Source organism: Eulemur rufifrons, chromosome 2 (assembly GCF_041146395.1).
Source record: "Eulemur rufifrons isolate Redbay chromosome 2, OSU_ERuf_1, whole genome shotgun sequence".
NCBI lineage: Eukaryota > Metazoa > Chordata > Mammalia > Primates > Lemuridae > Eulemur > Eulemur rufifrons.
The window spans coordinates 69953437-69977157 of NC_090984.1; the positions used below are offsets into that span (position 1 = coordinate 69953437).

The window sequence follows — 23721 nt, forward strand, 5'->3', positions numbered from 1 at the left end:
AAACTCTTTATAACTTAGTGCTTAAAAGATTATGTAATTAATGTCCCATAAATTACATTTTACCAATAGCTCTAAAACATGCTAACCTGATCTCCTCTCCAGTTTGTTTTTAATTTCATTTGAGTTAGTACCTTCAACTCAGATATGTATTTGTTTATCAAGTGAAGGTAGGTTATGTCTAAAGGTAATCTTCTGAATATTCTCTCCCTAGAGGCACTAGTATCTAAAAGAGTTTATCTACAAACTTTTCTGATTGTAGTTTAAGGAAGATAGTAACTTATGAAGGTTTTATGTTTCTTGAATTTTACTTTTGATACTTGTCCAATAGTGGCCAGTTTATAATGTTTAAATACGGTTATTCACTGTGCCTTAAATTTTATACTTTTTTGTTTATGCAAACTATAACATTTCCCATAAATGCATTAAATTGTCTTATTTTAAGCCTCTTTCACTTTTTCCTACTTCCTTTTCAACCCTTTTAAGAATTACTGTTCCCTTTGTATCATAGTTCATGATATTTTACCTTCTTCTGATCTTTTATCTCATAAAAATGAAATACAACAGTATAATTGTGAAGAACCTTTACAAACTGAAGTAACATAAAATCCTTAACAATATGGAGTTAAGTCTTATAGAATGTAATCTTGATACTGGTTAATAAAACTAGATACATTTTTTATACCAGTGATTTTATTTTTATTTTTTTATATCAATGATTTTCATGAAAGTAAAATATTAGTTTGAATACTTTTTGTTGAAACATCCTATTAAAAAGAAAGATCATGTCTGAACACTTCTAACCCAGAAATAAAATGGCTCTACTTTAATGAATGGGAAAGTCTGTAATCTTTGATACACATTTTAGAAGAAGACTAAAGGTTAAATGACCATATTAATAATTTAAACTATCCATCAAATATTCAAATTCAGAATGACTAATGTCAGAAATATTCCATGAAAACTTTATCTGTAAAGATTACACAGACCTGAATACCTGAACTGAATACCTTCTAACTACAGCAAATTACACTTCCTATCTTTGGGCTAAATGGAACCAGAGCTTACCACCTCCTCCAAAGTAATATTTGGTCCTACTTCCAAACTGTTGCAACCAAAATTCCAGTAACCAAAACATGTTGCTGTGTTCTCTAGGCACAATGTTTTATTTAAACCATTTCTTAGGATTCTGCTTCAAATGTTATACATGTGGCATCCAAGCATATCTTAATGAGGACGGTCTAGTCTTTCAGAGATCATGTATCATCAAGCTCTCCAGAGTTTTCATTGTCATTTGCAACAAGAGCTTCCCTGTTCTCATAAGTCCAGAAGCCATTCAGATCAATTAGAATGGTGGTGACTGTGTCTCCTTGATTACTGTTGATTAAATCCTGAAGAGAGATTTTCAAAGGGTCCTTTGGTTTTACCATGTCAAAGATTTCATCCTGCAAAAGAGAAAAAATACAATGAAATCTGATTCACTTAATTTGTAACACACACAGTGATCTTAAGTTCAGGGCTGCCACTTGAGCTTACGTAAAAAGTTTTTGTTCTATTTTTTTTCTTTTCCATTTAACAGACAATTTCCTTTACCTACAATCATACAATTTTTTTGGAAGATTCCTCAGCTATATGGTAGCTATCCCTCATTTTATAGATGAAGAAACCAGGACTGAGAGTTTAATCTAATCAAAGCTACATAGCTAATTAGTGGCAGACCTATCTAATGCAGTGTTCTCTGAATACATGTTAACTAACTCCTTATATTTTTCTGTTGCATTATTGGTGGTGGAACAAGGTCTTGGTTTAATAAAAACTCAGTTAAAGTAAACCCTTAAATGCTTCAAAGATAGTGACAAAGCTTTATTTCCAATATTCATGTCAGCCTTTTACTCTGGACCTAGGACGGAGAGGGGAGGGAAGTTTGGTTAGCATTAAAGAATTAGTTATGCAGAATGATGCTAAATTGTGCGAAAACTTATTGGAACAGATGGAAGAACATCTCCTGTATGAAGAAGTGCACAATATAAATATTTATAAGGAATCAGTGCATGTTTTCTAGTCTTTTGTAGTAAAATTACTCAAGAATATTCAGTAGCATTAAGGAGGCACATTTACATTTTAAAAAGACCTTTTAATCTTTTGTTTGTGAAATTTCCTTTTCTAGATTGGCTGCACTTTAAAAATTGCTGATTCTTAAACTGCTTGTTGCAAACTTTCAAATATGCCTCATATTAAACCAAAATAGCCCTTTATCTTATACTTGGTTAAAATGGGTCAGGGTATTTTATTATGTTACTCAACCTGAGCTGAATGGGTACTGGATACTGAAATGTTACTTCAGAGCTGGTCAGTCTGATTACTGAAATGCTAAGTAGCAGCATGTGTTTCAAATAGTGGTGGTTTTCACATTGTAGGACTGATGTCTCCTTAAATCTAATATGATATCAAAGTGAATAGAATCCTGTTCCCAAGTAGTTCCCAAGTTACAAATTCAGTTTACTGTGGAATAGACTGCCAAAGGATGCAGGATATACTGATTTTCTTAATTTTCAATTAAAATGAAATGAATGCTTCTAATGATAACACAAAGCTGACAATGCTAAAATTATAAACTACATAAATCCATCGTTAGTCCAAATGTAGTCTCAGTTTCTAATGATTTGGATATCAATTCAGAACAAATAACAGCAAATACCTGATTCAGTTATAGTGTTTCATAAGTTGCTTTCATACAGAATTTCATGTACTACAAATGGTTATCTGGTGGTATTATGATAATATCATCTGGTAATATTATGTAAATTAAAGGAAAAGGTAACCTTTACGTCTTGAAATGAAACAGGATCTTGTCCATGGATTTTCATTAGTTCCTGTATGGCCTGTATTCAGTGAAAATAAATCTGTAAATAAAAAATGAAATACACAATATCCCCTCTCTTACATGGCTTCGCAATTACTTTTATGATCTGCTCCTTCCATTTGCCATGAATATTGTTCATACCTTCACCATTCTCTTAAGACTATCAATCTACTATCTCCCTTCCTACCCTGCACTTTGCTTTCTACATAATAGAAAAAAAAGGAGGTAGACCCCCTCAAACTCTTCCCTTTTATAATAGAGTACTCGATCCAGGCCCAGCTTTATCACTGGGATATTGATGTACAAAAGGCTCTATGAATAGCCCAGGATTACAGGCCTCAGCACCAGAAACTTTTTATCTTATCCATACAACCAAGCCTAAATAAGTTTTGATAAAACAGATGCATGTATGAAATATTTTTATAATTTTTAAACAAAATTTAATATTCTTAGGGTAAAAGATGCTATTAATATAAAGAAATCTTTATGAAAAAGAATTCAGTGTTTTATTTCCAAGACATATTTGTTTTTCACGTAATAGGTTTATCTATAGAGGACATCCCTGTGATCAGTTGGTATTTACCTTCTCAGGTTAGCAACTGATATAAGCCCATATAGCATTCAATTTTTAAAAAATATATTCTAATACTGTGATTATAATTTATCCTTCTAATATTTGTAGTCATTACTGCCTAAAAAATCATAATGTAAAGTCTTATAGGGAATTTAATACGAAATTGTGAAATATATATACTATGACACTCCTAAGGATGAATTCAGATGCCAGAGTACCAAAAATTAAAAAAAAAAAAAAAAAAAATCTTTTTTTTTTTTTTGAGAAAGGGTCTCACTATCATAGCCCAAGCTAGTCTTGAACTCCTGGCCACAAGCAATCCTGCCTCAGCCTCTCAGAGTGCAAGAATTACAGGTGTGAGCCACTGTGCCCAACCTCCAAAATATTGAAAGAAAAAGTTTCTGGGGGAAAATGATTTATGACAAAGATGTGAAAAATACCATTTTTATTGTTTTAAAAGATCCTGCTGTTGATCTTTTAAAAGACCATGTAAAAATCACATGGTCTTCTAAAATCCACCTATGAATATATGGTGATGAAGTAGAATACTACTGAACAATATTAATTATATTAATATTCCATCAAATGAAAAAGTTACCATTCAAGTTAAGGGCAGATATTTCTACTTTTACACCTGTTGCATCTAAATGCTTATCATATACAAATTCCACTTCAGAGCCACATCATCTTATTCTCTGAGACCAACTAAAGCACAAAATAATTGCTTCAACAAATCTGTTTCAGGCTGAAATGCAGCACACAATTCTAGACAGTTAAAAAATTTTTATTTTCTTCAATATAACAAAATATCTACAACTGCGAAAATCTGTAAAACCTCTGTGGAAAGGAGCTACTTTTCTGAACTGTTTATTAAAGCTTAGGATTTTACACGCATCAACAAGAGTGCAGAATATCTCACGTGTGTTTCTATGTCCAATGGCCAGCACAGTCCCTGACATATTTATACTCCTAACTTTTTTAGTATTCTATTAATCAAGTCAGCTTTGATTTAGCCCATTTATCTTTTTAAAAAATAGAAAAAAACCCTATAAACAGACTTGGTTTCATTCTGAAATCTGTTGTGTAAATCCTTTTGTTAAATTAAAAAAATCACAAGTTAGGTGAAACTACCACTAAGTAGGTAATTTAAACCAATTGGTATAACATATCTTAAGGAACAATAAATCATTTACACAAATGATACTTACCCTAAAGAAATAATTAAGGGAAAAGACATTCAGATATCCTTTGTTCTCAATATCAAGCAGTTTGAAAATATATTGCAGAGCTGCAGGTTCCTTTCTGTTTTCTAATGCAAGAACAAAGTCCAAGTAGGTTTTGTAGTCCTATAGAAAAGAAAATGACATTCTTTAGAGGCCTTAGTTGAAATTAACTTTTTTTTTTTTTTTTTTTTTTGAGACAGAGTCTCACTCTGTTGCCCAGGCTAGAGTGAGTGCCGTGGCGTCAGCCTAGCTCACAGCAACCTCAAACTCCTGAGCTCAAGCGATCCTCCTGTCTCAGCCTCCCGAGTAGCTAGGACTACAGGCATGTGCCACCATGCCCGGCTAATTTTTTCTATATATATTTTTAGCTGTCCATATAATTTCTTTCTATTTTTAGTAGAGGTGGGGTCTCGCTCTTGCTCAGGCTGGTCTCGAACTCCTGAGCTCAAACGATCCGCCCACCTCGGCCTCCCAGAGTGCTAGGATTACAGGCGTGAGCCACCGCGCCCGGCCTGAAATTAACTTTTCAAGTGAATATCTGATGATATGAAGCTATCATACCATTAACTGTAAGTCATTAAATATGAAATGTCCGATTTTAAATCAAAATTATAGTTTATTATATCTCAAACAAGAAGCAAAACAATTAATCAAAGTATGCACTTAAACTGTTGACACAGTTTTGCCATCTTAATGGTAGCTTGTTTACGCCAGCAGCAAAGAAGCCTGGAGAGCAGGTGTCGATGAAATCTCAAAAGGCGTTTTCCAAAGCCTGAGAATTTCCTTGCAAGAAGTGGTCCAAAGTCTGGAAGAAGTGGTAGTCAGTTGGTGCAAGGTCTGGTGAATATGGTGGGTGACAGAGAGTTTGCCAGTCCGGCCTCTGTAGTTTGAGCAGTGTTGTTTGTGTGACATGCGGTTGAGTATTGTCTTTCATGAGAATTGGCCTGTCTCTACTGACCAATCTTGGCTGCTTAATTTTAACACAAGCGTCCTCATAATTTTGTCCAATTGGTTGCAGTAAACATCTGCTGTTATTGATTCACTGGGGTTCATGAAGCTGTAGTGGATAATACCAGCACTGGACCACCAAACAGACACTATTAGCTTTTCTGGATGACTACTCAGTTTTGGACTGTGCTTCAGCACTTCATCTTTACCCAACCGTTTTCCGAATGCTTGCAATTGTCAAAAAGAATCCATTTTTCATCACACGTAACAATATGGTGTGGAAATGGTTCGTCTTTATGTCATGACAGCAAAGACAGACCAAGCTTCAAGATAATTTCTCTGCTGATACTCATTTAATTCATGCAGGAACCATCTATCCAGCTTCTTTACCTTGCCGATTTGTTTCCAATAGTCCAATAGTGTTGGAATAGCAATGTCAAATGTTGCTGCTAATTCATGTGTAGGTTGAGATGGATTTGCTTCCACTATAGCTTTCAGCTCATCATTATCCACCTTGGTCTTAGGTCACACATGTGGCTCATTTTCAAGATTAAAATCACCAGAGCGGAACTTCTCAAACCATCGACGTATTGTGTGTTCATTAGCCACATCCTTCCGAAACAATTCACTGATACTTTGAGCTGTCTACACTGCGTTGGTTCCACAACGGAACTCATATTCGAAAACAACAGGCTGGGCACAGTGGCATATGCCTGTAATCCTAGCACTCTGAGAGGCTGAGGCAGGAGGATCGCTTCAGCTCAGGAGTTCGAGACCAGCCTGAGCCCTGAGCAAGAGTCTCTACTAAAAATACAAAAAATTAGCCAGATGTAGTGCATGCCTGTAGTCCTAGCTACCCAGGAGGCTGAGGCAGGAGGACTGCTTGAGCCCAGGAGTTTGAGGTTGCTGTGAGCTAGGCTGACACCATGGCACTCTAGCCCGGGTGACAGAGTAAGACTGTCTAGAGAATAATACAAATTTTTGACTTATCCATGGTTTCACAAAAATTGCTCTAAAAAAAAAAAAATCTGAAAGATAATCACAAGCCAAAATGTGCATCTGAAAGACTGAGGATGTACTTTCACAATAAAAATAAAACAAGAAGTGTCAAAGTGAAATGTCAGAGATATCAACTGTCATACTTAGTAATTAAGGAAATCGGACATTTCATACTTAACCTTTGCAATCAAAGGTGGCAAATTTATTTTTTTTAAGTTAATATGAAAAGAGAAATCTATTTGTATACTTAATGTTGGCTTCTAGGAACCTATGTGTAATCTGCACAGGACAGTTTAGGGATATAGTTCATTTTCTTGTGGGAGAAATTTGCTGTGTTAAATCATAATTTTCTTTCATTATACTTGGAGACAAGACACTGACTAGGCTATCATACATTGCCACTAAATTTATATTTTCATTTCAGTGTGGTTATTTGAAAATATTTTTTACCAGGAATGATAGAACAATTTATTTATTAGTATTTTTAGAGATAGGGTCTCGCTTTGTCATCTAGGCTGGAGTGCAGCGGCATGATCATAGCTCCTCGTAACCTCAAACTCCTGGGCTCAAGCAATCCTCCTACCTCAGCCTCCCAAGTAGCAAGAACTATAGGCACATGCCACCATGCGTAGCTCATTTTTAAAAAAAAAAAATTTCTTAGAGACAGGGTCTCGCTATTTTTGCCCAGGCTGGTCTTGAACTCCTGGGCTCAAGCAATCCTCCTGCCTTGGCCTCCCAAAGTGCTAGGATTACAGGTGTGAGCCACCGTGCCTGGCCTAGAACAGTATATTTAAGTTGATATTTTGAAGTATTGTTTAAAATTTTTAAATTCAGATGATTTCCAATAAGACGCCGTTTTGAGACTGCCAGATATTCTATAGTGAGCTGACACCTTCTCATCCAAAAAAAAAAAAAAGCAAAAGAATGCAAATGAAGGCTAGAAAGACATGAAGAAAACAGGAAACTTTCCCTGTGAAAAAGGAGGGATACTCATAGATTACCTTTTTTGTATGGTTAGAAGTAGAATACTTAAGATTCACACTTAGAAAAAAATTTATATTCTTGAAAAATATTTTTTAGGCTAGAATTAAGAAATTTTTCCTGCATAAATCGCAGTATAAAGAATTAAAAAAAAAATGTAGCTTCTTATGGCTGAGCATGGTGGCTCACACCTGTAATCCTGGCACTTTGTGGGGCCGAGGTGGGAAGATTGCTTGAGTCCAGGAGTTTGAGATTGCAGTGAGCTATGATGATGCCACTGCACTCCAGCCTGGGCAAGAGTGAGACACGGTCTCAAAAAAAAAAAAAGTTGCTTCTCCATGGTCTAACTCCTTCCATAGTTTGTTGCCTCTGATTTTCTTTATTCACCAGGAGTTAGCATACTACAAGCCCCTTACTGTCTACTTTCAACAGCTGTGGGAGTCACAAAGCAGACTTTTGTGCCTTTCCCGCCTTTTCCTTGGTTATTGGCTAACAATAGTGTTATTTAGCAAACTGCTATTAAAGCTAAATGAAAAAATGTAAAACCCCATTCTCTCCTGACAATATGACTATTTCTTAAGCATCATTGGTTTGGAAAATTTATCAGATTCTTAATACATATTTTTAATAGCAAGAATGGTGATTTAAAAATGCTATTTAGAATTTTCCTGCTCAGGTATTTCACATTGTTATAATAAAAGGACAAGTACATAACTAGTTATCGTCTGCTACTAATATAGCTAATTACAGAGACTAATGCAACTTGATTCTGAGATTTATTTTATTTTTTTTTTTTTGAGACAGAGTCTCACTCTGTTGCCCAGGCTAGAGTGAGTGCCTTGGCGTCAGCCTAGCTCACAGCAACCTCAAACTCCTGAGCTCAAGCGATCCTCCTGTCTCAGCCTCCCGAGTAGCTGGGACTACAGGCATGTGCCACCATGCCCGGCTAATTTTTTCTATATATATTTTTAGCTGTCCATATAATTTCTTCCTATTTTTAGTAGAGACGGGGTCTCGCTCTTGCTCAGGCTGGTCTCGAACTCCTGAGCTCAAACGATCCGCCCACCTCGGCCTCCCAGAGTTCTAGGATTACAGGCGTGAGCCACCGCGCCCGGCCGATTCTGAGATTTAAATCATGGCATATATGGTACTTACCTGACCTGGTAATTTAATGACTGAACCATCTATATGAAAATAAATAATCCATAAGATTTACTAATGTTTTGGGTTTTTTTTTTTTTTTTACTAGTCCCCACACCTATACAATAGGTTGGACTGACAATGAAATGAACAAAATATTAAAATTTTTTATTTGCCCTGAGCTCATAAGGCAAATGTCTTTAAGTGAATTTACCTTAAGACCAAAGGCTCTGAATCTCAAGTAATTTAATCAGTTTATATTTTTAAAGATACTATTACACACTGACGTAAATAATGGTGTTATCACATCAAGAAACGGACTTGCGGAAACTGGGAGCATAAATTTTTAAAACTTATCAACAGATTTAAACTACTACCATTTCTCCATCATAAGTGAGACACTCCTGGAAAACACGGTCTAGGAAAACATTGGTCATGGTTGCTGTTCCATAGCGGGAGAGTTCTTCTTTACTTAGCATGCCATTGTGATCCTTATCGAGATTCAAATACTGGCCTTGAGAAGAAAGATAACAAAAAGACACTTATGACCAAAATAAAATTTTAATGACAAGATAAAAGAACAGGCATTAACAAAAAGTCCTTTTTATTGGTTAATACTTTGATTTTCAACCTAATCATGTTATAGTTAGGGTGACCTATGTGCAATAATATCAGCTATCTTTGCAATCTCTATCAGAACAACTGTTAAGCTAGACCCAGTCAAAGAAAACTCATCATGAAGACCATGGCCTTTGGGCTATTTCATTTACATCATTATTTGTTTTCAATTTGCAACCTCTTAGAACATTTCTAGGTTTCAAACGGAGGGTAGGGGTCAACAAAAGGCACTGAAAAGCATTTGAAAAGCCAGCACTTGAAAGCAGAAATCAAGAACGCATGAGTCAGAAGACCACTAAACAGGATAATGTAGCAGACTAGTGAAATTCAATAAAATAGCAAACCAATCCCTTGAAAACCTCCCTCTGTGGACCTTGGGAACAGCATTGTATAACAAAGCTAGGTAATAGTTGATGTTCACAATGATGCTGAGTCAACAAGAAAGGATCAAATTACATTGTTCTACTGAAAAGTAAAAAAGAATAGTAACTTAAATGGGTTCCAAAAAGTTAAAACAATGGTATTCAAACAAGTAAATTTTAGTAATCTAGAATACTAGATATTTAGTTAATTAGAATATTTTGATCTTAAGGTAAAGTAGTCTATGTACAAAACTGTTCTCTGAACACCAGTTACCTGATGAATGGATAATTCAAATTTTAGCACTATGATATGAACATACCATAAACCCTGAGGGCAGAAGGAGCAGAAAACCAATTTGTTTCTTGACTCTCTTTGGACAGTTCCTCATCTCTTAGCTAAAAGAACGTAGAGACATACTTAGAATATAGCAACCGTCAAGTGATATAATTATGTAGTTTAAAAACATTTACCTCCAATAAATCATCTAGGAAGCTGCATGCTAAAATATCTTGAATTTTTATCTTCCCTTTAAAGAACATAAACACAATTAGTTAATTTCAAGAACAAGACCAGCTCAGTTTTTTAAAGTTGATATTTTAAAACTTCTAGCTCTTATGCTCCTAAGTCCTTATTACATATTGCTATGAAAAAGGAAGTCTGCAGGGAACATTTAATAAAATCTGTACTTGCACATCTACTTGGATACCCCCAACTATATGAATCTAAGCAGTAAGTTCTTTCTAGAATTACACTGATATCAGATTTCTAGAAAAGTTATGATGAATATTTTGTGATTAATAGATACGATACTACTGGTAATCAAACAAGGAGACTGTCCATTTTTTTTGGCTGGTTCTAGAATAGGAAGCAATATAGAGGTGTGGTTGAGAGCAGACAGATGGGAGTGTGAATGCCACTTATACATATGTAATCTAGCTAGTCTCAGTTGCCTCTCACATAAAATGTGGACAATAATATCTTCTTTATGGGGTTATAAGAAGAAAATAAAAGAATCCATGTAAAACAGTGCAGTACACATCATAAACAGTCAAAACAGCTATTATTTTATAAAATTTCAAAGGGAAAAGATGTGTATGTATGTGCCTATACTGGAGGAGTTTAAAAAAAGGTTGTTAGCTACTATGTTCTGTGATTGGACTCATGGCTGGATTTTCAAGGACAGAAGGAGAATCAAGGACTTTGATTTGGGCCTTCTCTGTCCCTTCCTCTGCTCCACTTACACATATTTAAGTCTGGGCAGGTTAGAACAGTTACTAAAGCATACCATTAATGAGGTCAGACTTACTAATCTGATGCCCATATAGGATATAGTTAACTTGAAAAAGAGAAAAATACATCATGGCTGATCGGCTCCAATATCCCCAAATGCTTATTTTTCATCAAAAAGAGAACAATGCCACTATGTCACATATCAGGGAGAGCAGATTTTATAACTGGCTTTTTATAAGTGGAAGGAGCCACAATGATTGATTACCCAGTTCACACTTCATTTTAGGGATGAAGAAAACTTCAAGGGGTTAGGTGACATCCCACTGTCACACAGCCAGTGATGATCAGTACAAGTAAATCATAAAAGATCTTTAAATAAACCTAAACCAAAGGACAGCTGCTATTTTCTAATTTTCTACCCCCTTGAGATTTGCCAGATTATTAATGTCAATGATGTGTTAGGAAAATAACTGACATTTTTCAAGACTTTTCTCTAGTTATTGAGATCTAGGTATAATATCTAAGTTAGGTAAGTTTTTTTTTTTGTTTGTTTTGTTTTTTACCTGTTCTTAGAGGGTCTAAAAAGAAGAAGAACTTCCTAACTGCTGTACAAACATAAAAGGAGTAAAAGGATTTTTCCAGGCCATCTAATTGTGGCAAAGTAGGGATAAGTTCCAATATGTAGTTTTCTAAATCCTAAAAACAAAACAAAACATTAAAGTGTTAAACATCCAATCTTTGTAACCATAGAGCCTAGTCAAGAAAAAAAAATCCAATCTTGTGTCTTCATTAGATACTAGAGTATGATTTCAGTCCTAAAATTATTTAGTATTAATATTATATTGATGATGAAATAAATTCATAAGTGTTAGTGGTGAAACTACTTTATATTAAATTTTGTTTCTACTAATTTACTTTTTAAGTTTTAACTTATTTTTGAAAAAGTAATATATTCTACATAGTTCTAAATTCAAAAGGAACAAAGACACTCTGTGTGTATGTGTATATATATTTCCCTTTTTATAAAAGATATAGCAGCATACCATGAAAATTGCTTTTATCATTTAATATACTTTATAGTCATTCCATATTGACTCTCATAGAGTTTCTACTATTCTAAATAGCTATATTATTTCATTGTATGGATGTGTCATAATCTATTTAACTAGGCCTCTATTGATGGACATTTAGGTTGTTTCTAATCTTTTGCTACACTAAACAACTATAAGGGCTAAGGTAATTTTTCATTCATAGATATTGTGGAAGAATATAGACTACAATTTCTGTAAATGGACCTGCTGGGTTGAAGCATACACACATGTATAATTTTGATAAATGCTGGCAAATTTCCCACCTTCCCATAAAGGCCACAGACATTTTATTTTATACTCCCACCAGCAGCAATGTGAAGGCTATTTATACAGTTTCCAAACTGCACACCCAGGTGCCCCAGAAGTGCTACAGTGAATGTACAGGGGTGCATCAGCATATTTAAAAATTCTGAGGGAAATACAGTGATACCTGTTAGATACTGCATGACAGATGCTACTATAAGCTAGAAGCACTCACTCAAGGTAGTTCCCATTTTCAACATTAGATCACAATATATTCCTTTTGATGACATAAATCTTTACAAAGTTAGGTTTTTGATGGTTGCTGTGATAAAGCCAAGTACCACACGAAAATCAGTGTAGAACTGGAAATGAGGATTACTGTGTCCAATCTAATTCCCAGGTTTAAGTAGTTGTACAGTGTCCCATGGGCACACACATCCATTAGTCACTGTCATTTAAGAATGCACTGCAAATATTATTTTCTTTCAACTTATGTGTGTTATTTTTTCAAATGGCTAACAAGATAACAAACTTAATGAATACTTTCATTAAATTATTTAGAACTGGTTAATAAATGGAACTGTTAGGGATTTCTTTTGGCCCAGAGACAGTGAAAAAATTATGAAGACACTAATAGTGTTATTAAAAGCATTACCAAACTTTCTGATCTTTGTCACTCTGACAGGTGAAAAATGGTATCTCACTGTAGCTTTACCTGGCATTTTCCTTATGTGAAGTTAATGTTTTCTCTTATGATTAAGAAGCATCTGTACTTTACTTTTTTTATACTATTTGTATCCTTTGTCCAGTTTTCTATTGGGTTAGTGGCCATTTTCTTTTTGATTTCTAGGAGCTTTTTACACATTAGGGTAATTGGCCATTTGTGACTTTCAGCTATTTCCCCTAGTTTGTTGTTTTCCTTTTACTTTATCATGGTCTTTGCCATATAGACTTTTTAAAATTTAACTGAAATTATTGTTTTTCTAGACTTCTGCATTTTGTCATACTTACAAAGGCTTTCCCTAGTCCAAGATTATCTATTTAAAAGTCTCCCAGGGTTTCTTGTATTTATTTTAACAACTGTATTTTTGCTTTAATCATTTTAAGTATAATGTTTCTGGTAGCTCTGAGATACTTTATAATTTAAGTTTTTATTTTTGTTTTTTGTTTAGTTTAGTTTTAGAGACATGGTCTCACTCTGTCACCCAGGCTAGAGTGCAGTGGCATGATCATAGCTCACCGCAACCTCGAATTCCTGGGTTCAAATGATCCTATTGTAATAAGTATTCTCAGAGCTAGGGAAGTATTCGAATACCTGACCTCTGAATAAGTAGCAACAGGTGGCTAATTATGTCTTCCTTGCTAGAGAGAGATGGACAAATGAACATTTTACTGTGAAGTTGTAAAGAACAAGAATTGTACTGTGTTCCTGGGACGGTTTTATGTGTAAATGTTCAGAATGAGCTAACAGATTCTATTTACAAAAACCTGGACAAACAGACTGCAACAGTGCTGTTCACAATAGTAAAGATATGAAATCAACCTAAGTATCCATCAATAGATGAAGGGACAAAGATAATGTGGGACATATACATGATGGAGTACTGTTCAGCCATGAAGAAGAATGAAATCAGGTCTATTGCAGCAATATGGATGGAACTGGAGGTCATTGTTAGGTGAAATAAGCCAGACCAAGAAAGACAAATTTTGCATGTTTTCATTCATATACGGGAGCTAAAAAAGTTGATCCCATGGAGGTAGAGAGTAGAATAATGGCTGCCGGAGGCTGGGAAGTGTGTGTGGGTAGGAGGCTAAGGGGATGAAGAGAGGATAGGTCAATGGATACAAACGTACATTTACAAGTCATCAGTTAAAAGTCGTAAGTTCTATTGTTTAAAATAGCACAACAGGGTGACTATAGTTAGCAACAATGTATTGTAGCTAGAAAAGAGAACTTAAAATGTTCCTAACACATAGAAATGATAACTACTTAAAGTGAAAAATACCTCAGATACCCTAACTGAATCATGGTACATTCTATGCATGTAACAAAATATCACATGTACCCTATAAATATGTAAAATATTATGTATCTTTTTTAAAAAAATTAACATGATTTAAAAATATTATGTATCTTTTTTTTAAAAAGACTGCAAGAAATTATAACAGGAACTATAACAAACTAATAAGGAATTTATATTTTTTTAAATTGCACATTTGAATAGTTACTTGATTAATCTATTTCATATTTATGCCCAACTCCATTACTTTCTCCCCCACACTCCTAAAAAGGATGCTATGTTTGGGAAAAAAGACTGAGCTAAAAAGAAGCATGTCTGTTTAATTTAGATACTCACACTTCCAAGAAGCATAACCATTTACCATTTTACTTATTTATTTATTTATTGAGATGGGGTCTTGCTATATTGCCCAGGCTGCTCTCAAATTCCTGAGCTTAAACAATCCTTCTGCCTCCCAAGTTAGAAGTATAGTCATTTCGATCATGAGGTTATAATTCTCTATTGGCAACTTGGCCTAACTATGTTAGTACATGATAGGAAAGAAGCAGATTCTTGGTAATTGACCTTACAACCCTAAACCTACATGTGGGAACACAGTCACATTAATTTTTTCTTATATTTCTCGATAAATGGAAAATTCCTGGCCCTTTTAAAAATAGTCACACGTTGATATAATCCATGAATAACCAAAAGTTTTTCACTGTTCCTTCAATGATTTTTAAACTTATTAAAATATTACATTCTTTTTATTTCCCTTTTAAAAGGCCTTTTTTAAAGTTTGGAGAAAAAGAATCTTAAAATGAATTTTTATGGGTAATATACATTAAAAATTTTTTTAGCAACATGTTTGTAAAAGCAGAAAAAGAAAAAGCCCATAAAAACAGAAACAAAACAAAACAAGAACTGCCTGTAAACCCAACGCCCAGTGATAACTACTGTGAACTTTTTGGTGTCTACAGTAGTTATTAAAAGTAGGTAATACTTACAGATTCCCGAAGGTATCCTTGCCCAGCAACATCATATAAACTGAGTCCTATTCTTGTTTGATGAAGCCAAACTGACAAATAAGAAAATGAAATGTAATTATTAAGATCTATCCTTTGGCATACATATGGAAAAAGAAGATGAAGAGCTACATTTGAGATAAACTAATCCAATAACTCCATAAACATATTGCTTCTCTCATATATTATAGAATCAGTAACCCCAGAATTGTATGAAACAAAAAAACATACAACAGAATGGCAAATTTCAACAATTCTACCATGACTAAAGTTATAACAAAATTGATGCCCTTGAGAATATCATTTTTTACCTATTAAACTTAGTGTTCCACCAAACAGAGAAAGCTAGTATAATACTGTGCCTTCAGTGAAACTGCTGTTGGTTAATTACAGCAACTAAGTATTAGTTAAAAATGGTTCACAATAGGATTTCACAGATCATTATGGTACTTAGAGGAATCATAAGCCCCATGCTGTTTAATAGAAGTTCCTTGAAACTGACGCTACAGTTGTGGATTTGAAACTATCCTTTCAGGCAACTCAACCTGTAATATATTAATGAAATAAAATTACCAATAAATTAAAATTATTTCAAATCATCACACTTTAAAAATCTTGCGTCAGCTTTTGATATTTCTAGTTTGTTGCTATCTTTAGGATACATGAAGGTGTTTTTTTTTTTTTTTAAAATAATAGTGAACCCAAATTTATGGCAGAAAATCACAGCTTCTAGTAAGCTCCATGAGAGAATCATAATAATAGTATAACAAATCTTAGTCAGAAGATAAGAAATTCTGCTATTCAAACTTAGAGAGTTGTTTCACATGGATGAAATACTATAAAAGCACAGACCAAAAGCTACTTGATTCCCAGATAGAAGGGGCTTAAAAGCACAATAAAAATGAATTACCTTTTCTCATGACATAATTAAAGAACTGCATGATGGAAATTCTTCCATATGAATCTGTATGAAGGAGTTTAGCAAAGACTTTTGCTGTGAAAAATTGCCTAAGAAAAGGAAATAAGGATTAAAATAATTTGCCAACATAATATAAAAATACTTTCTATATGAATTAGCAAACAGCATAAATTCATACAATTAAAAATCAAAGTGAAAAAAAATCAGTGAGAACTACAGAGGCTCACTTAGAGTTCAAAAACTTAAAATATTAAGTCATACACTTTGCATTCTTTTGTCTTAAGAATGAAACCTTAAAGTGTCATATAAACTATATTATTTCTTTTAATAAATCATACCAATGTAATTTCTTCTTCACCGTATATAATTTTATTAAATTTCATTAACTCAAATTGATCCAAACACCATACCACTGACTTCAATTTTCAAAATTTGAGACATTTAAAATGCTTAACATAACATACTCCTTTGTTTATTATTCTTACTTGCACTTTGGTCCAGCCTTTTCACCAACCTTCAAAAAATTTTCATAATTGATCATTGCTTCCTCTCCAATCATAGGTGGTGTCTGGTGTTTGTCCAGCAGAAACCATAAGTTCTTAAGAGAATTGCAGAAACAAAGATGTTATAAGTTAAAAACAAAATTTTAAAATGTAGTTAAATGTGTCATTTCCACTAAAATGACAGCCTGATAGCATAGTTAATATAAGATGAATCTCATGACCTATTATCCTTTTGATTACTGATGACAATAAAAATAGCTAACATTTATTGAGTGCCTACTAACTTTTAAGTTTTTCATATACATTGGCTCTAATCCACTATGTGATGTAGGTGGTCATCCCTACTTTACAGATGAGAATTGAAGCACAGAGATGTTAAGTCCATTGCCTAAAGTTATACAGCAAAGCTAGGATTAGAACTTCTGCAGTCTGACCCTACAGTGGTGGTTTTCAACGTTGGCAGCATATTAGAATCACCTAGGGGACTTAAACAAAAATACATAAGCCAAACAAATAACAGTATGCTTGAGGGACATGGCCCACGCAAGCTCAGCAGCCGATTCTCATGGGAACCCCACTGCTTTAGCGACTATGCAGTACCACTTGGCAGTACTGGCTCCATTAGGTACCATGAGATCCTGCATGATTTAAATAGTACAAATATAAAATGGTTAACTTCTAAAGCAACTTTTTAGTCCATTGTTACCTGTAATTCTTCATTATCTAATAGTTCTCTGCTTTTCCTTTGTAGAAAGACGGCTCTGGATTCTTCTCTTAATTTCTGTAGTAAGACTTCATCTTCAGCTGGCAGCTAAAAAAGTATTGTAAATTTCTATATGTAAATTTTAGACTATTGGATCATGTAAAATGTATATGGCCTCATAAAATAACTATATGCCACTGCCTCACATTACTACTTGTATCACACTTTACTTTTGCTTTACATTCTTAACAAAAATAGATCTACAGAGAACTCAGTGATCAGCAAGACCAGATATCTGCCCTGAATAGTCTATTTCAAGTTTTATTTTATATTCTTATAAAATACGTTTTTATAAGCACTACGTTTCTTTTGTCACCTCAGACTGATAAAGAATTAAATTAGGACTAGCTGAGGATTGATAATCTTAGGAAAGCATGCCTGCTGAGACTGCATCACCTTCCTTCTTGGAGACGGTCAAGCCAGTGTCTATTATGTTGGCCTCCAAGGCAGAGAGTTTACCAACTGGGGTGGTTTCCATAAGCAGGCCTTTAGAATGACTCATTCCAACCTGACTTAGAACAATTTGCTTTAAGGATTTCTTCCTTTTCTACATTTTTGCCCCATTAACTGTACCTCAGTAGTCCTTAGTCCAAATTGGGATTATGGTTTTCACCTTTCATTTCTGAGAACTAAGATGCCATCCCTCCCATCAAAAGGAATGGAGAAAGAAGAAACATTAGGAGGTGGGGGTGAAGCTGGAGTGGGGGATGACTGACAACTGTGCTCCAGTGGCTAGTTAACTCCAGCTAACTAGCCAAGAATAAAAGTGATGACTGAAGATGATGATGGTTTCTCTGAAGCAGTGGGATCACACAGAGGAAGAAGAAAGAAGGGAAAGGACTTCTCAGAAATCCACAGCTGCAGACAGGAAACCATCAGGGATCTGGAAATGGTCACAGAGAGAAGAGACAAGACAGAAAAAAGGGGATTCCCTCAGGAACCAGAAGGGGAAGACAAATCTTTGGTCCTGGAAGTACAAAAAAGTTCAGTCCTGGGCTCAGGAATGGGGTCACGCCATTCCTATCCAGGTTTAATGAGATAATATAAAGTGCTCTGCAGTACTTGGGAACTCAGTAAATGTCAAGTCCCTTTCTTCTTCCCTAGGTTATCAGGGAAATAAAATATTCAGTTGTCGGCCAGGTGCAGTGGCTCACACCTGTAATCTCAGCACTTTGGGAGGCCAAGTAGGAGGATCACTTGAGGCCAAGAGTTCAAGACAAGCCTGAGCAACATAGTGAGACCCTGTTTCTACAAAAAATATAAAAAAAATTAGCTGGGTGTGGTGGTGCATGCCGAGTAGTCCCAGCTACTCAGAAGGGTGAGGGAAGAAGATCACTTGAGCCCAGGAATTTCAGGTTGCAGTGAGCTATGATGACTCCACTGCACGCTATTCCAGACAACAGACTGAAATCCTGTCTCAAAAAAAATAAATAAAATTCAGTTGTCTAGTTACCTCTGTTTAAGAAAAGTATGAAATGCAAAAAGCAGGAAAAGTATGTATGATATAATCCCATTTTTGTTAAGAAACACATACATACCCACAGAAATAGAAGGATTCATGTAAAATTTTTTATTTACATCTTTGGGTGATGTTATCATGAGAAAATATCAGCTTACTGAGCTGTTTTTTGTTTCTCTTTTCTACAACAAATATAATCTAGTCATATAATACTTAAAAGGCTGGGAAGCATACAGTATTCCAGAAAGGTTTCCAATAAAAAATGTTCACATGAAAATTTTTACTTGGAGAAATGTTTCAATATCTGGATAACTCACTTATATTAATACCTTAATACCTAAGAATGCCAGGTAAAAATGTTTACTATCTTGCTAATAATGTTATAATTAATAGAGTTTAAAAGAAAACAGGTTCAAGAGACATCCAGCTAGGATTCCAAAATGGTTACATTTTACATAATACTAAATAGGACTTAACTTCACTTTCAGGTACAAATAGCTTCCTTTCTTTTTTAAGCAGTTTTGCTATGTTGCCCAGGCTGATCTCAAACTCCTGGGCTCACGGGATCCTCCCATCTCAGCCTCCCAAGTAGCTGGGCCTATAGGTATGTGCTACCTGCAGCCAGCTTATAAATAGCTTTCTTAAGGTCTTACTGTTTTTTGTATACTCCCCTTCAAAGATGTCTTTAGGAAAGTTTTGGCATGAGCAAACATAATTAAGTGAAAATCTTTAAGATTTCCATTCTCAATCTATTTTTCAGTTTAGATTTGAGCAAAATTATTACACCTATATCAAAGTGTTATACACCTGACACTATAATCCAATAGAACACTTACTACTAATATTTATAATAATTAGAAAGAAAAAGCCCATTGTAGAACAGCTTGTCAACTGCAAATCATAAATGAATAAGAAAAGAAAAGAAAAAAAAAGAAAAAGCCTATAGTTCAGAAAAAGGAGCAAGTAACAATTTTTTGTTTTTATACCAAAACTCAAGATTTGGCTGGGCGAGGTGGCTCACGCCTGTAATCCTAGCACTCTGGGACGCTGAGGCGGGAGGATCACTCGAGGTCAGGAGTTCAAGACCAGCCTGAGCAAGAGCGAGACCCTGTCTCTACTAAAAATAGAAAGAAATTATTTGGACTAAAAATATATATAGAAAAAAAAATTAGCCGGGCCTGGTGGCACATGCCTGTAGTCCCAGCTACTCGGGAGGCTGAGGCAGTAGGATCGCTTGAGCCCAGGAGTTTGAGGTTGCTGTGAGCTAGGCTGACGCCATGGCACTCTAGCCCGGGCAACAGAATGAGACTGTCTCAAAAAAAAAAAAACAAAAACAAACCTCAAAATGTTGTATAATAGTGGTAGATCAACTAGAATGAAAGCATATACAAAATTTAAAATATAATCCTCTATTTTATAAAATATAAAATTCCGATCCCATTTTAAAAATTACATGTTATTTATAAACTCTGCAAGACATTTGCTTAGATACCACTTACCCTATAATAAAACCGGGGAATGGTCTTATAGAATTCATTTGTGTTTTTTCTACCTCCTTTCCATTCTGAATAGTATTTGGTAAATAAATCCATTTCTTCATCTTTTAATTCTTGTTCACTTTTTTTTTCTGGTAACAAAACAGATTAAGGGAAGAAAAGCACTTTTAAAATCAAGCAATACTTTTACTCAGATCATCCTATATACTATAGTCTAACTAAAATAGTTGCAATGCCAAAAAGGCCTTCACAATTGTCCTTAGACCTTGAACATCATATTAACTTGAAACTACCAAGAATCACTGCTTTCCACTGAATCAGCCTTCCCTACATCTTCAACCACTTCTGAGTATGCTCCCTCTACTTCTGTTTATCACTAAAGCTAGTCTCTTAAGTCACTGCCTCTCCTATAGACTTCTGGAATGTTCCTAATTCATTCAATCAAAAATATTTACTGAGCACCTTCTATGTACAGAGCAGTGTACTAGATACTGGCACCAGAGGGGTGAGCAAACAGCCCTAGACTCTGACTTCATGGAGTTTCACCCTCATAATCACTGTTCCTCTACCTAAAGTTAAAAACAAAAACAAAAACAAAAACTCCTTTGTCTGAAGCTCACAACTGACATTATCCATTACCCCCCAACCTGCCTACTATTGGGATGTAGCTGTCTCATTCAGCTATTCCTCCTCACTTATTAACATTTGTGGACCACAGTGACTGGTGCACAGAATTCTTCACAAGGCCCTGCTGTCATCTACGATGAACAAACATTTATGTGGGTGACCATGAGCCCTGCAACCCTGAAGGTTTTCATCTCTACTTCACTCTGCCACTCAGTTCTATGGCACGACCACAGATCTTATTTGCTCCTCTTCTGAGATCTTAAGCTCTGAAACACTCTCAGATTATCCTTTCTGGTTATTCAAAACCTCACTGCCATAATACTTGCACTTCAGCCTCACTGAGATCTTGAATTCTGTGATCTGTTTTCTCAAAAGTTTATTTTCCTTTCTGCTCTCACTTCCAATAACCCTGTAGTTGCTTACCTGAACTCCTTCTGGACTGCATTTCTGCCATGTTAATTTTTAACCTTGGACCAAACCTATAATTTAATTTCTTTACTATGGCTCAGCGCTGTTGGAGAAAACTACAAAATTTTATAAGTAAAATGAGGACTGACAACTGACCATTGGATTTAACAATATGGAAGTCACTGATGATTCTGGAAAAGCAGGAATTAGAGACAAGTAGAGATTTAACCAATAACTCTTTTAACAAATGCTATTATAAGGGGAACAGAAAAATGAGGCATTAACTAGAGGTGGAAATTAAGTCAAAAAGTTTAAGATGGGAGAAATACTAGCATGTTTATATGCTGATGGAAATGATTAAGAAAGAAAAATTGATGATGCAGGACAGGGGACAACTGCAAGAGAAGGCAAAAATGAGATCTAGTACAAAGGATGGCATCCAGTACACCACTGAAGGAAAACAGCCTAAAACAGGAGCTGTACGACCTATATAATTTAGCTATTCTCCTCACACTAAATAGTAAATTTTAGAAGGACAGGGATTTTTGTCTGTTTTGTTCACTGCTGAAGCCTAGAACAGTACTTGGCACATAACAGGCATATAGTAAGTATGTGTGAAAGAATGGAGTGGGTTCAAGAGCTAAGAGGAGAAGAAAGCAGAGAATGCACAAGTACAGGTAACTTCTTTGAAAAGTTTTCCTATAAAGGGTGCAGAGAAAGGTAGCAGAAGCTGGAGGGGGATGTGGGATCAATATAATTTTTTTTTTTTAAGAGGGGGGATATTACAGCATGCTTGTCAGTGCTTATGAAAATGATCCAATAGAGTAGTAAAATTTGATGATGTATGAGAGGACAAGGCTGGGGTGAAGTCAGTGCACATAAGAAAGGGAATGCGATCTAATGCTGGAGTGGAGGGACTCTTAAATAGGAGCATGGACAACTCACTTTAACAGCCAAGGCACAGTGTATGGACAACTAGGGGGCTGGGGGACTGATAGAAATGGTAAATGAGGACAGGCAAGGTTCTTCTTTGACTGCTTCTACCTTCTCAATGAGATATATATTCAAAAGCAACAAGTTCAGCTGAAGGTAAGGAGTGGGTAGGCCAGACGGTAAGTTTGGGAGATGAGAATTGAGTATAGAAAAGAGAATGTCTAGACACACGGCAGACGTGACCAAAAGACTACTTTAGGTTAGTTGACATGGATTAAAAGTGAGACAACTCACCATGGTTCTGTTTTTCTCCAGCCACTTTCAGGAGCTCTGAGTGCGGATGTGAAATAGGAAAGATAGATTTAACCACGTTGGTTAACAAACAAGTAGGAAGGAGGAGGGAAGAAACAAGGAAAAATGGGTTATGAAATCTAAAATGGATTAGGAAGGAAGCGAAAAGTGTGACAGTAAAAAGGCGGTAGGATCAATGCGGTACTGAGGGGGTCGAAGAATTGTTGGAGCCGGAGTTCTCAGATATTCCTCACAAGTCTAGATCAAGACCATGCAGGTCAGTGACTGAGGCTAAGTTTTTCGTTCCCGTAGATTCTTTCTTAGGGAAGTTTGGGTCGAACCTCTCTGGAACCCTAAACCACGTTGTACTCCGCCTCCTTTGTCACCAGCCTCTTTTACAGAAGCCGAAAGTGTGGCTCCCAATTGCTCCTCCTCCCCACTCCCCCCGCCAACCTCTAGAAGTTTAGGGCCGGGCTATCCCAACGAGCAGCCCCTCCCGAACTCACTGTTTGGACCCGTGTTGGGCGTCGCTAAGCGCCGGCGAAGAACTTCTTTCCAGTCCATGGCCGACTCCCGCGCCGCAGCGCCTGCATTTGCTGTTTACTAACCGCTCCACCCCTACCAGTTCAGACGTCAGACGCCGATAAGCCCCGTAAAGGTTAGGAAGGCCGCCCAATCGCCATCTTGGACATGGGCGGAAGTCGCGGCTAAAGAGGCAAAAACTGGAGCTATCGCAGAGGATGCGGCGACCACGCTAGCGGGAAAAGCAGAAGAGAAAGATACGGAAAATGGCGTCCCAGGCTCACCAAGGCCGATTTTAAATGCCAGGATAAGGACGTCCGCATTTTTATTTCTTTATCGTGGGCCTCTGGCGCGTGTGCACCACGTGACTCGGTAGTCCATTGAAGTTTCCGGCTTGAGGGAAGCGCTTTCTTCTTTCACAATTTCTTTTCGTTGTTCATTGTGGAAATCTGGTGGACCTCAAGATCCACTGAATGTAGCAGACGCTTCAGCAGCCGTCTCTTAC

The 23721-nt window shown here is 35.8% G+C and overlaps 1 protein-coding gene across 2 annotated transcripts; it reads right to left on the reverse strand.

The window, feature by feature from the left end:
* Positions 1-912: 912 nt before the first annotated feature.
* On the reverse strand, positions 913-23675 carry PPP2R3C (protein phosphatase 2 regulatory subunit B''gamma). 2 transcript variants are annotated; one of them, XM_069486606.1, is made up of 13 exons: positions 23501-23675; positions 23201-23401; positions 17424-17528; positions 16700-16812; positions 16206-16303; positions 15278-15348; positions 11500-11632; positions 10177-10232; positions 10026-10101; positions 9103-9239; positions 4643-4780; positions 2820-2879; positions 913-1442 (listed from the first exon to the last, which is right to left on the reverse strand). In XM_069486606.1, the coding sequence occupies exons 4-13, from the start codon at positions 16771-16773 to the stop codon at positions 1254-1256; spliced, it is 1032 nt and encodes a 343-aa protein (XP_069342707.1). In that variant the 5' UTR covers positions 16774-16812; positions 17424-17528; positions 23201-23401; positions 23501-23675; the 3' UTR covers positions 913-1253. The 2 variants fall into 2 exon arrangements, with proteins under 2 accessions (XP_069342707.1, XP_069342699.1); XM_069486598.1 differs by adding an exon at positions 20439-20566 and having other exon boundaries at positions 23201-23675.
* Between the last annotated feature and the right edge of the window lie 46 nt (positions 23676-23721).